General features: G+C 33.6%; 1 protein-coding gene across 6 annotated transcripts in view; it reads left to right on the forward strand.

The window, feature by feature from the left end:
- Nucleotides 1-14,079, forward strand: part of SSBP2 (single stranded DNA binding protein 2) — a 299,106-nt gene that overhangs the window by 89,423 nt on the left and 195,604 nt on the right. For all 6 annotated transcript variants that reach the window (XM_060009206.1, XM_060009204.1, XM_060009201.1 and 3 more), the window contains exon 4: nucleotides 6,667-6,751. In XM_060009206.1, coding sequence (XP_059865189.1) covers nucleotides 6,667-6,751 — 85 coding nt within the window. The remainder of the gene's footprint in view (nucleotides 1-6,666; nucleotides 6,752-14,079) is intronic.

The raw sequence follows: 14,079 nt of genomic DNA on the forward strand, positions 1-14,079 counted from the left end.
TGAGTATAGAGAGAGCAACAGGCTTTGGAAAAAAGACCATGATTTAGCTCTGACAGATTAAATTTTGAGATGCCTATGTCACATTCAGAGAGAGATGCCCTATACAGTCAGAGCTCTGGATCTGTAGGTCTGAGACAGACCCATAATGGTTTGGGAATTATCAGCATAGACTATACTGTAGTAAAGAGTGTTCATGGGTGAAACTGCCAGTGTAACAAGTAAGAGCAGGGCCTGGGGTTGGGACTCTGGGGAAAGTCAACCTTTAAGTGTAGGTGGATAAAGAGGAGCCTCAAAAGAAAATACTTAGAGAGGAAGGAGGGTAATCAGGAAAGAATAATGTATGGGAACAAGAAAAGGCATTCAAAGGCGAGATTAAATCTACAGCAGGTAAAAGTAAAAAAAAAAACAAACAAAAAAACAACAACAAGTATTTTCCTGAATCGGGAAGTAAAGTGAACTTTGGTGGTCTTGGGGAGAACAGTTTCAGTGGAGTAGTGAAAGTGAAATTTAGAAGGCTGTTATATTTCATTTTTCCAGCTCCAGGTTTATGGAGAGTAGTTGAAGTATGTGGTGATGTGTGTAGTAGTTGAAGTATGTGGTGATGTGTGTAGTCGTTTCAGGATTAACAATGGAACAGGACCTAACATTTTTATTTTTAAAATTGAATAGATTTGAGCATGTATATAGATTGAGGTGAAAAGAGTAGGAGAGGTTGAAGATGCACGAAAGAGCAATAAACATGCACAAAAATGCAGAATAAACTACAGAAGAGATGAGGGGCAAAGGCCTTGGAGAGAGAGGAGGAGGGGAATTTCTCCTTTTAGTATGGGATAGAGGAAAGTCTGTGATTTTACTTTCTGCAACTGTTTTTCTTGTTTTTGATAAGATTTCCCTTATCATTTCTTTTCTTCTTTCCCAGTTTGCACCATGCCGCAGTGCTGTCATATTTCCTGGCCTCCCTCTTGTGTTCATTGCATTTACCTTGATCAAATCCCTTTGAAAGCGTATTTCCTCTTAGTATGCTTTAATAAAAGTTCCCAACTCTCTTCCATGAATTTCAGAAATAAAAATGCCAAGAAACTTCTTTCCTCTGAAATGAATGTCCTTTTAGATTTGTGTAATTCAAAAATATGCACTTTTTGAAACTTCCTATTTAAAGTTTTAATGGCAGAATCTGTGACTCAGTTTTATTTAATATTATATGTAAAACACCTTTTGAAGTAACTTTGGGCTCATGTATTTATATCCTGTAATTAAATATGGATAACATTGCAGAGAAAATAAACTAATAACTAAGATTATCACGAGAATCCAGTTTCTGTCACTTGGCAGTGGAAAGTCAAATCTTGCAGCACGCTAGCACTCTAATGATTTTAGAATCTAACGATGCCATCAGGTATAGCTAAGAATAACCAAATACTTATGTGAAAATAATAGCATTGGAATTAGTCAGCAGGCTTACTAGAATGGTATAATATTTGTAATTGGTAGACTAGTTCTTACCCATTAGTTCTTGCCTGTAATAGGCATTGCATAGCTAATTATTTACTTGAATTAAGTTAAACTAAACATCAATATAAGACAATGTAGGCAACAACTAGGATAGAAGAAGAGTATAATCACAGTGATAAGGGAATAAATAGTATTAGCAAGAGAGAAAGCAAAGAACACAGGTGGTCAGGCTATAGGGGAGAAGCGAAATGTGTCTGGGAGAGTAGGAAAGGAATGTGGAATACAGAGGAAGATTTGGTGGGGAGAAGACATTGTAAAAAAAAACTGATGGAATCTTCCATTAAATGCAAAGGATTAGAAAGGAAATTGAGGCAAATTTTACTTAATAAGAAAACTTTCTTTCTGGCCGTAATAACTCTATGAGACTTTTCTAGAATACTTTTAATACCTTCATACTTATTTTAAAAGTACTTTAGTGTAAATCATCTTTGTATCTGCACAAAAGTCTGTAAAATACATAACAGATATTTTCTCTTTACATAAAAAAACTAAGGAACAAAAGTATTTGCTCAAGATCAAACTCAGAATTAAAGTTTTCTGAATTGTAACCAGTACTCATCTCAGTAACAGATATTATTTCTTAAATAGGAAGCAGAATTTAGTGGCCCACTATTAATAAGACACTAATTACAGCCCCCTTTTGAGCATCATGAGTGGCTAATTCCAGACAGTAGATATAAATGACTCAGAAAAGTTGTCTTTTCTGAGTCCAGTCTGTCTTGAGGCATCCATGGATCACTGGCAGGGCAGCTTGGGTAGGGTGAGGAGGTGGTTGCCATAGGTTACTCAGGAAATGAGTTGGAGTACAGAGGTAGAAGGTAGGATAACAAAGTGTTTGCTGTCTCATCCAGGACAGGTATCTAGCTACCACACTCTTTTAACAGCTGATGGTGTTCACGGTGCCAGAGCTGTATAAACCTGCCCATAATCAGAATATAAGGCATCTTTGAAATAAGAATTTTTAATACCACACTCACATTAGAGGCAAAACAATGTAAGATAAAAAGTTTGAGCCCAGCTCTGCCATTTGTGTGGCACTTGTGTGGCCACTTGTGTGCCACTTAGGTAAATTATTTAACCTTTTGAAGTCTCAGTTCCCTTATCTATAAAATGGGAAAATAATAGGAGGATTAAATGATGGAAACTGTTTAGTATATGATGCTTGAATTTAGCACATACTTATTAAATGTAAGCTATTTTGATGATACTTTAAAATATGAATTTGTTACTAATCCAGGATTATGTGAGAATTTTATGATAGTGGGGCAAAATTTAATGCTTACATTTTAGAAGGTATTAAGCAGTGCTAAGGAATGATACAAGTACAGGTATGTGGAAGTTCTAAGGTGATGAGCAGGTACATGTACATTTCACCACCCTCCGGAGCGTTACGAATGGATAGTTTTCTTCAATATAGGTTAAGAGTAGCTAACATTAATTGATAATGTATTTTTGGGACAGTCAATAAGAAGTAACTTCCTTAGTTATTTTAAGACTTGAACTTATAATAACATGACTTGCTCCTCAGGAAAAAAATGTCTTCCCCAGGGTTTTTTTTTTGTGTCTTCTTTTAATTTTTATTTTCATAGAATTCTAGATCTTGCCAGTGGCATGAAGGTTATATAATTACGTTAGCATCCCATCTTCTGGGACACATCTGACATGTTTACCCACCCTCGTAGACTTCTCTGACAACCATTTTGCTTTCTATGTTCCCTAGAGAAATTGAAAGCTAGCTAGTCACTTTGACTCACATCCTCAGGATAGAAGGAAAAAAGTATTTGGATGAGATCCTCAACCTGGGAATCCTGTGTTTTCTTTTAACTTAGGTGGGGAAATTTTTAATAATAAAAAATGATACAAGAACAAAGATTTCAGTACTGTGCAAGTTTTGCTTCTCTGTATTTAGTCTCTATCTTCTTCATTTCTAAAATAGAGATTTTTCACTTGTTTCTGCTTAGGAATAAAGAGACTGTAAATCTAAAGCATTATTCATGAATATCAATCTACCACAATTTCAGGGATAGTGTTTTGGTTTCAGGCTTTGGATTAGAGAAATTGAAAAGCTCCTGGGTCTCCAGCATGTCAAGTTGTAGAGAGAGAAAGTCTGTATTTGTTGATTACTATAACTTTATAGTATAGTTTGGAATTGGGAAGTCTCCAGCTTTATTATTCTTTCTCAAGATTGCTTCAGCTATTCAGGGTCTTTTGTGGTTCCATACAAATTTTAAGGTTATTTTTCCTGTGAAAAATGCCATTGGAATTTTGATAGGGATTGAATTGAATCTGTAGATTGCTTTGGGTTGTGTGGACATTTTAACAATATTAATTCTTCCAATCCGTGGCATGGAAAATCTTTCTGTTTTTTTTAATTTCTTCTTCAATTTCTTTCATCAATGTCTTATAGTTTTCAATGTATCGCTCTTTCACCTCCATGGCTAAATATATTCCTAGGTATTTTTTTCTTTTCGTTGTATTTGTAAATGGAATTGTTTCTTAATTTCTATATCTAATAGTTCATTGTTAGTGTAGATTCACAAAAACAAACATCACAAATTACAACAGACTTTTGTATATTGATTTTTTTATCCTGCAACTTTACTGAATTCATTTATTAGTTCTAACAGTTTTTTGTGGAATCTTTAATAATTAGAGTCTTCTTTCTTTTTTCTTAGTCTATTAGCTAATGGTTTGTCAAGTTTGTTGATCTTTTCAAAGAACCAACTTTTGGTTTAATAATTTTCTTTTTTTTAATTCTTTATTTCATTTATCTCTGCTTGAATCTTTATTATCTCCTTCTGCTAGCTTCTTTCCTTCTGATTTCTTCTTTGACCCATTGGGAGTGTGTTGTTTAATTTCTACAAATTTGTGAATTTTTCTGTTTTCCTTCTGTTATTGATTTCTAACTTTATCCCATTGTGGTCAGAGAACATACATTGTATGATATCTATCTTTTAAAGTCTATTGAGACTTAATTTGTGCCCTAACATGTGATCTATCCTGGAAAATGTCCCATGTGAACTTTAGAAGAACATGTGTGCTTTTTGTTGGTTAGAGTGTACGGTGTATGTCTATTAGATGTAGTTGGTTTATTGTGCCATTTAAGCCCTTTATTTCCTTGCTTGTGTTCTGTCTGCTTGTTCTGTCCATTATTGAGAGTAGAGTATTGATGTCTCTATTATTGTAGAACCGTGTATTTCTCCCTTGGATAAATGAGTTTAAAAGGATATATTTCTTTAGCTTTATTCAAGGAAAAAAATGTATAGGTAACGTAGGATTGTTAGAAATACGATATATAAAGTTATCTGCTTTAGTAATTTGGTTTATTATCCTTAATCTGGCTCTTGCAAATTTTTGACCTTCTATTAAATCCATAAAGAGAAACATTGTCATAATATTGCATATAATATTCTGTGGTTAAACTAAATACAATTTAAAGACAACCATTATAAAGTTTTGGTTTTAAGAGCTTTTAAGTTCCTTAAGAACATGAAAATGAGAATAATTGTAATATACTGTAATTCATAACACACCTGATCCAGGTGGAAAACTTTAAGCTGTATCCTTGTCTGTGTATAATTCTTATACTTTTTATCCCAAAAGGGATAGAGGGAGGTCAGGTACAACTTTTAACTGCTTTCACTCTCCTAAAGGAATTGAAATTTATTTAAATTAATTTGGTCTTCATTGTTTGCTTTGTATTTCTTGCTTATTGTAGAAATTTAAAAGGAAATAAATGCCAGTACTTAATCTTTCATATTTTTCACCTCTAAGGGTAATCTTATTTTACTGAATTAATTATGTTATAAGGCATACAGAATGTTTTATCCTAACTGAGGAGAGAGACCCAGGTTAAACGAGACTTCAAGGGTCAAAACAAAGAGACCAGTTTGATTTACCAAGTTTTATTGTACCATTGTTAACTGTGCCCTAAGCCCAATGACCTGCCTTAACAATATGTATGCATTTTAAGCTTTTGTGCAAGCTAATTATAGTGTTGATGATATTATTAATAATATGCTTACTATAAGACCCTGTGTTTATTTTGTATAATTTAATTTTCTCAGCAACCCCATTGTATAGAGGAGGAAATTCCTATCTGTTTAAACAAATTGAGCTAGTAGTGGGAGGGAGTCTCAGGAGGGAGGGGATTATGGGGATATATGTATACATATAGCTGATTCACTTTGTTGTACACTAGAAACTAACACAACATTGTGAAGCAATTATACTCCAATAAAGATTAAAAAAAAAAAAAGAGCTAGTAAACGGCAGGGCCAGCTTTTGTCTCAAATATGTCCTATTCCAAAACTTGTGCTGTTAACCACTCAGCTTAGCCTACTTTCCAATTCTATAGAGTGGGAAATGTATAATAAAAAATACTTGTTGATCAGTAAAATTACCTTTGTTTATTGCCAGTACTTTCAGCCATTTGCTTTGCTGATTTTTAATCCCTTGCTCACGTTTGTTGTTAATTTTATAAATGGAAGGATGACTGGGGCCATATGTTTTGTAAGCAGTATAATTATTTTTTCTCAACCAGTTCCATCTTGCTTCTTCCCATTGTTCTTGAGTAGGAAGAAAAAAAGAAAGTTAGTGTGAATTTTTTAATTTTCAAAATTACTAACCTGTCTTTGTAATTACAAGGGAAAACCAGAGGATATTTTAAGAAAATATATTTATTTGACAGGTGTGACTTAACGGTCAGGGTAGGGTATCGGTCTGGGGATTGGACAACAAAATTATCTTGAAAAAATTAATTCCACTTTTATAAATAAAGTTACTTTAATTCCTTAATGCTTAAATTGGTATTTTTAAAACCTTTTCATTCTTCATGGGGAAGTTGTGAAAAGTATTATAATTATTTCAATCATGTGTTTAAGTCATGTAAATAGACAGTTAAGAATGACAGTCTAAATTTTTTTAAATTAAATTTTCATTTTGGAAAAATCTTAGCATTTCTGAACAATGGCTGGGTTATACCCTATTATTACATGACGAGCCTTGTCTGTATTTAAATCTTTCAAATAAATACCTGTCCTGAAGAAGAAAACACATTTTGTGTAAAGAACATTTGTCTTCTAATTTTTGGAATTGTGATCTCTCATTTGACATTATATGATTTTCTTAATGTTACCATAATTACTTTTTTAGTGTATTTTGGGATCTCTACTGTGCAGCTCCAGAAAGACGGGAAACATGTGAACATTCAAGTGAAGCAAAAGCCTTCCATGATTACGTAAGTTACTATATAATTTTACTAAGTTATATTGTCGGTTTTCTTCTTAACCACTGTTCTTGAAAAATGCATTGGACCATCCATTTTTTCCTTTGGTACTTAAGAAATTATTCTTTTTGTCTTGGGAAGTAGGCTCATCACTTTAAAAGTGAAATAAAAATGGGTTTGTGAGACTTGTTGAAGAAATTTAGGATAAGAGAGTAGTCCTAACTCCAGGATGTTAAAGGTGTTTCTTATCTTTAAGTGTGCCTGATTTGTGAAATTGCAGATTTATAAAAATTAAGTAGTAATTATTCCACAAAATTCATCATAAGAATTCTATAAGTGAAAAGTTCCTCTTCTGCATATAGAATTTTAAAAATATATAGAAATATTACATTATTCTTTTTTGCAACTTTTAGTTACACATCATAAGGCTAAATATCCCCTTCACTGAATTCAGTTCCATAAATAAATTTATTGTAAATTAAAGGAAATACAAGATAAGAGAGCAAAAGAGTCTGGGCAAAAATGAAAATGTGAATTTTTTTTTTTTAATTCTTAAGGAAGAGCAGTGGCCTGTCCTTGGCTAGGTGATGTATATTGAGTGTTTTCTTAGAAGAACTGTAAATGTGATTTTAGAGAGTTGATGGCATCAGGAAATAGAATTGTTAAAAAAAAAAAAAAAGTGGCAGGGGAGTAGGTTTTCTTTAGGGAAAAATAGCATTTAAGAATGAGGAGATTGTGTTTTGAAGGGGCTGGGAAAACACTGTGTTTGCAGAACTGTCCATAAAAGACATGCAGATTGAGTTTGGGATGGAGGAAAACCAGTTTCCTTGGTGTGGAGGAAGTGGAATTGGGCCTGGAGCCTGAGGAAATAGCGATTTTAAGTACCTTAAACTTCACCAGAAGGATACATGTTTAGTTGGTAGAAGGGAGGCATCATTCTGTGTAAACAGCCTTTAAAACCAGAACTGGGGCTCAAAAGGGAAAAAGAACTTGTTCTTCCAAAGGAAATACCTCAGCCTTAAGTCTGAAGAGTGGAACTAGCCAGAAGAATTATAACCCCAAACACAGCACAAGGAAGAGTATGCAGACTTAAGAGAAGTGAAAATCTTGGGCATCTTGTAATACTGTGTAATACTTTAAACGTATACCAAACTGATTAAAGTGAGATGGCTTGTGATTACTTCATCTGATATTGATTGTACTTATAAAGCTTGCTTTGTGGTAAACACTAGCTCTTGGGGACAAGGTGAGTGAAAGAGATGCTGCTGCATATAAAGAAGAAGTACAGAAAAGGCAGATAAGGCAGGGCCCAGGACACAGCATTTATTTGAACAATCTCCTTCTCCTTTTTCACCTTTGGGTAATGGCTGTAAAGTAAAGCAGAGATCCAACCACGAAGAGTGTAAGGATTCTGGCTAGAGTGAGATACTCATCTCATCCGTCTCTTACATCAAGAAAGACTTGCCTAGGTTTGGCCTGCCAGTAATGGGAAAAGTTTTTTAAATAACCACTGATTTTGACAACTAGATGGCATTAGATAGTATCAGTGTTCTGCTGTAAAGGACGTACAATGTTTGTGGATCTACATCTTAAGAAATTAATTACATAAGTACTTTTTCAAAATTCCATTGTATAGAAAGATGCAGCCTTCTGTTCACCATGGAGATCTTATAGGGAACACTGAACTAATTTAGTATCTCCTTCTTAGAAGCATAGATAAATCATCATCGTTGTTGTCATAGCCATCATCATCATCGTAATCGTAATCATTTTGCATCCATAAGGTGCTTTCAGTATTTCAGAGAGTACTCACTTTAGAAACCCACTTAAATATTTCAAGGTTTTTGAAAATGAGCATTGACCAGAGGTAGGAGTGAAATTAGATTTTATAGGAAGAATAACCCCTTACCATGTAATTTGGTCCTAAGAAAATGTAGTTTAGAAAAAAGTCAGTATTTGGATTTTACAATTTGTTATGAATTAGTACATGTTTTATCAGATATTTCATAATTTTATCTTAAACATTAGTTTTAAGAGATTTGATTTCTTAGGTGGCATTTTTATTATACCTTTAAGTCAATTTATTTTTTAATGGTAATACATCTCTAAATTTTTTCAAATGGAGGTTGCTGAAAAGATAGAGTTTGACTTATAGAATCTTATATTGCAATTGGATTTTTAGAAATGCATTTGTTTTCTGTAGCAAACTTTTATGGTAATTTTCATGGGTAGGATTTCCTGAATTCTTAATAGTAGACAATTTCTGAAAATGATCAACATAATTCATGTTTAATGTGTAAATATGGAAGTTTGAAAGACTCAGGGAAGAAAACAGGAACAAACACTAAGAGTTTGGTAAAATTGTCACATAATATTGCTATATTAGAGTCCACTGGGAACCATTTCTGAGATAGTGATTAGTATGTATACCTACCGAATTTCAAGGTAGTTCTCAAGGAAGCATTCTGAAAAATATTTTCTTTATTAGCTGCATCTTCAGAGTAAAAAAATACTTGCATGTATAAATTCTGATATGTTTAAAAAATAGTCTCATTATTTTCTAGTCTTTACTTATCTATGAGATTGAATGGATAATGAAAGATAAACTACTTTTTTTTCTTTTATTTTTTAAAATTTATTTTATTGAAGTATAGTTGATGTACAATGTGTTAATTTCTGCTGTAGAGCAAAGTGATTCAGTTATACATTTTCTATATATATATATATTTAAATATCTTTATTGAAGTATAATTGCTTTACAATGGTTTGTTAGTTTCTGCTTTATAACAAAGTGAATCAGCTATACATATACATATATCCCCATATCTCCTCCCTCTTACATCTCCCTCCCACCCTCCCTATCCCCCCTCTAGGTGGTCACAAAGCACCGAGCTGATCTCCCTGTGCTATGCGGCTGCTTCCCACTAGCTATCTATTTTACATTTGGTAGTGTATATATGTCTATGCCACTCTCTCACTTCATCCCAGTTTACCCTTCCCCCTCCTCATGTCCTCAAGTCTATTCTCTACGTCTGTGTCTTTATTCCTGTCCTGCCCCTAGGTTCTTCAGAACCATTTTTTAAAACAAGAGATAGTGGAGGCATAATGAGGTAAATTATGAATAATCCTTTTAATTAAAAAATAGGCTAAAGTGTTAAAAGTGATTATCTTTTGATACTGGGATTATGCATGATTTTTATTTTTATCTATATAGTTCTGTATTTTCCAAATATCTGTAGTTAACTTTATATACAGGAAAGTTACTTTAAAGCAGATTAAATTTCACCTTACAGTGAGTTCTAATCTTTCTTCTAAAATTAGAAAATAGGGCTTCCCTGGTGGCGCAGTGGTTGAGAGTCCGCCTGCCGACGCAGGGAACACGGGTTCGTGCCCCGGTCTGGGAAGATCCCACATGCCGCGGAGCGGCTGGGCCCGTGAGCCATGGCCGCTGAGCCTGCACGTCCGGAGCCTGTGCTCCGCAACAGGGTAGTCCACAACAGTTAGAGGCCTGCGTACCGCAAAAAAAAAATAATAAATAAAATTAAAAAATAAAATAAAATTAGAAAATAAAAATTTTAGTAAAATAAAATTTAAATTTTAGCCTCATATGTTTTCATGTAACCATGTTATATTCATAAGCATATTTAGCACTGCTCAGGAAAGACCTTTTTGGTAAATGCACATACTAAAAGAGAGATATACAAACTGAATAGATGTAATTTTGAGCCATTCTATAATTTCTAATAACTTTTTTGGTAATAATTATCCCAGAAACACTTTTGGCTTTTGGTTTTTAATTTTTTTTGGTTTGTTTTCTAATCATTGCCTTTTTAGAATATGGATTTTTGTCACCATATTATTTTATTTGCCAAATAATTATAGATGCAGTGTTAATTAATATCTTTTTCCTCAAAAAATCACCCTGTTCATATTTATTGTGAGAAAAAGAAAAAGAGAGGAAACACTTAAGATGATTTTTTTTTTTAACATCTTTATTGGGGTATAATTGCTTTACAATGGTGTGTTAGTTTCTGCTTTATAACAAAGTGAATCAGTCATACATAAACATATGTTCCCATATGTCTTCCCTCTTGCGTCTCCCTCCCTCCCACCCTCCCTATCCCACCCCTCCAGGCTGTCACAAAGCACCGAGCCAATATCCCTGTGCCATGCGGCTGCTTCCCACTAGCTATCTACCTTACTACGTTTGTTAGTGTGTATATGCCCATGACTCTCTCTCGCCCTGTCACAGCTCACCCTTCCCCCTCCCCATAACCTCAAGTCCGTTCTCTAGGAGGTCTGCGTCTTTATTCCTGCTTTACCCCTAGGTTCTTCATGACATTTTTTTCTTAAATTCCATATATATGTGTTAGCATACGGTATTTGTCTTTTTCTTTCTGACTTACTTCACTCTGTATGACAGACTCTAGGTCTATCCACCTCATTACAAATAGCTCAATTTCGTTTCTTTTTATGGCTGAGTAATATTCCATTGTATATATGTGCCACATCTTCTTTATCCATTCATCCGATAATGGGCACTTAGGTTGTTTCCATCTCCGGGCTATTGTAAATAGAGCTGCAATGAACATTTTGGTACATGACTCTTTTTGAATTTTGGTTTTCTCAGGGTATATGCCCAGTAGTGGGATTGCTGGGTCATATTGACCTTTGCATTTATATTTTAAAATATATTAACTACTTAGCATCCATATGGAGTACCAAATGTAAAATAATTATACCTTTAGAAATCAGCAATTAATAGTATGTAGGGATGCACTTTTGGATGACAAAGCTATAAAAATCACAAGAAAATGATTACTGTACATGTCAGGATAATAGTTCCTTCTGAGAGATAGGAAGAGGTTATGATTGGGATGGGGCTCATGGCCGTGGCTTCTGAGATGGCTGGCAAAGTTCTTTTTTTCCTGACCACAGTGGTGGTTACTTTACAATAACGATATGTTTGCTTTATAAAATTTCATAATGCCACAAGTTTATTTTGTATGGCTTTCTGTATTTTTTTATTTTAAAATAACAAGATTTTAAAACAGTTACAATAATTAACTTTAGAAAAAGAATATGCACAGTCAGTTCTAATGTGTTTCCAGACATTGTTATGGTTCATCCTTAAGAGCTGATGGCAGAAAATCTAGGGATGGTCTCCAAAGAAATCTGTGTTTGTTTCTTCTCTGCTATGACAGACTCTATGAAGTATGTCTACCTGTTGATTATCTAGAGGAGAGTAGAGAATAAGATCAGGAATGACGGAGGAAAGTTTAGTAATTAAGAATTTATTTTATAAGAGAAGAGAGAGATTTTACTATAATTATTTTGCCATATAGCTGGGGGATACCTAGCTTGGCCCTGTTATTTTTATCCTGAATGAAAACCAGGTTCATCTAAATTATAAAATTATTATTATATATTACAATATTATGATTAAAAAGTAAACCATCATTTCAAGTGATTAGAAATAATACCTGGTAGCTTGTAAAGTTTATTGGACTAGCTTTCCTTTTCTCCGTATTACTGTTGTTTTTATTTTACTCCGAAATCACAGGCAATGCTTTTATGTGGAGCTAGTTAATGTTTACTGGATTTTTTTCCTGTTACAGCTTAACATGAGTTGTTTTATTTAATAATTTATTTCTGATTTCATTTATTTCCAAAATATTTAGCAAAAATATCAACATATACTACTAAACTTTTAATGAAAAACATATACCGTGATTATAATTTTAGTTCTCTGGTATGAAGAGAAGATTCCTTAATTGTCCTAAAGCAAAGATAGAGTCAAAATATATTATTGGTTTAGCAGTGTGACGGTAATGGAATAACATTATTACAATGAGCTCTTGAGAGCAGGAAAGATCAGACCTGTTCTTCCCCAGAGTCTGTCAAGTAATAGATGTTAAACAAATGTTAACAGAATGAAGTAGTCTGTTAGTTGGGAAGCTGGAAATGTTTCACATCATTCAGATGTTCAGGTAGAGTGATAGGCTTGAGTCATAATTGTTGATAACATGTGGCTGGTTTTTGTATTCTTGCCTAAGACAGTGTTTGTAACATTTGGAAAGGATTATGTTACAGGTTTATAGCGATGGTATGCTTTTTAAAAAAGATATAAACAGACATATATTATGTAAATAAAATAATATGAGAAGAATGTTTTTATATGTTGTGAAGATTTTTTTTTACAGATAATTACATATTATTTAGGAAAATATCAATACTTGTGTAGAAACTACTGCCAAGTTAGGTGCGTTCTTTGCCATTATCCTGTAACATCCTCTGTGTATATCCTGAATATCCCTATATATTAGATTTTTGTAATAGAATGTTTTCTCTAATAATTTGTGAGCTTCCTCAAGGAATAGACTTTGTCTTATTTATCTTTTTCATGCTCTTTACCTGGCAGGGTGCCTGACATGAGATGTTCAAATTATGTTTGGTGTTTACATAAATGAATCATTAAATAAAATATTGCCTAATAAGTGTTTATCATTTCTTATTTTAGTATAACTGAATATGTAGTTGCAGGAAGGTAATTTAATACTACTTTTATTCACTTTGTATTTTAAAACAAATTTAGATAAAAGAGCAACTTGTAAAGACATAAGTGGATCAAAGCAGGTAGCAGAGGCTTTCTATCTTGGGAGGCATGGCTCTAGGGAATGTAGTGGTGAACAAAACAGATGTAGTCCCTATGCTTATGGGCTTATCTAGCAAAAGAGATCTTTCCTCAAGAAGTCTGAAACATCAAATAGTAAAGTACATGTAGAGATAGCATTATATTGCTAGACCAGTCAAAATTTATAGATGTGTAAGAATATGGAACGAAATAGGTAAGAATATGGAGAGTAAGTACACATAACTTTTGATATATATTTAATTTTTGGCATATAGAGACATAATTAGTAAATGCTCAAATGAATGAATAGTTTCACATTGGGCCATAATTCTCCTAAACAGTCTATGTAAACTAGAGTCCTTAATAGGCTAGGAACAAATAAAGTTATATTTAAAATTCATTAAGATGATAAAAACTATCCTAGGTATATATTAACATTTGTCAGTCAGTACTGTATAGGCTGTTGTTCAGCTCAACAGGTAGGGACATACAGACGGCTCTCTGAATATGCAGGTTCCACATCTGCGGTTACAGAGAGCGAACTGCACTATGCCATTTTATGTGAGGGACTTGAGCGTCTGCGGATTTTGCTATCTGCGGGGATCCTGGAACCACTCCCCTGTGGATACCTAGGGACCACTGTAATGAGATTCATTTTTTGCCTTATTCTTATCTGCCATATTATTTCTACCCTTGTTTTCATTTC

This window comes from Delphinus delphis, chromosome 3 (assembly GCF_949987515.2).
Source record: "Delphinus delphis chromosome 3, mDelDel1.2, whole genome shotgun sequence".
In the NCBI taxonomy this organism is placed as follows: domain Eukaryota; kingdom Metazoa; phylum Chordata; class Mammalia; order Artiodactyla; family Delphinidae; genus Delphinus; species Delphinus delphis.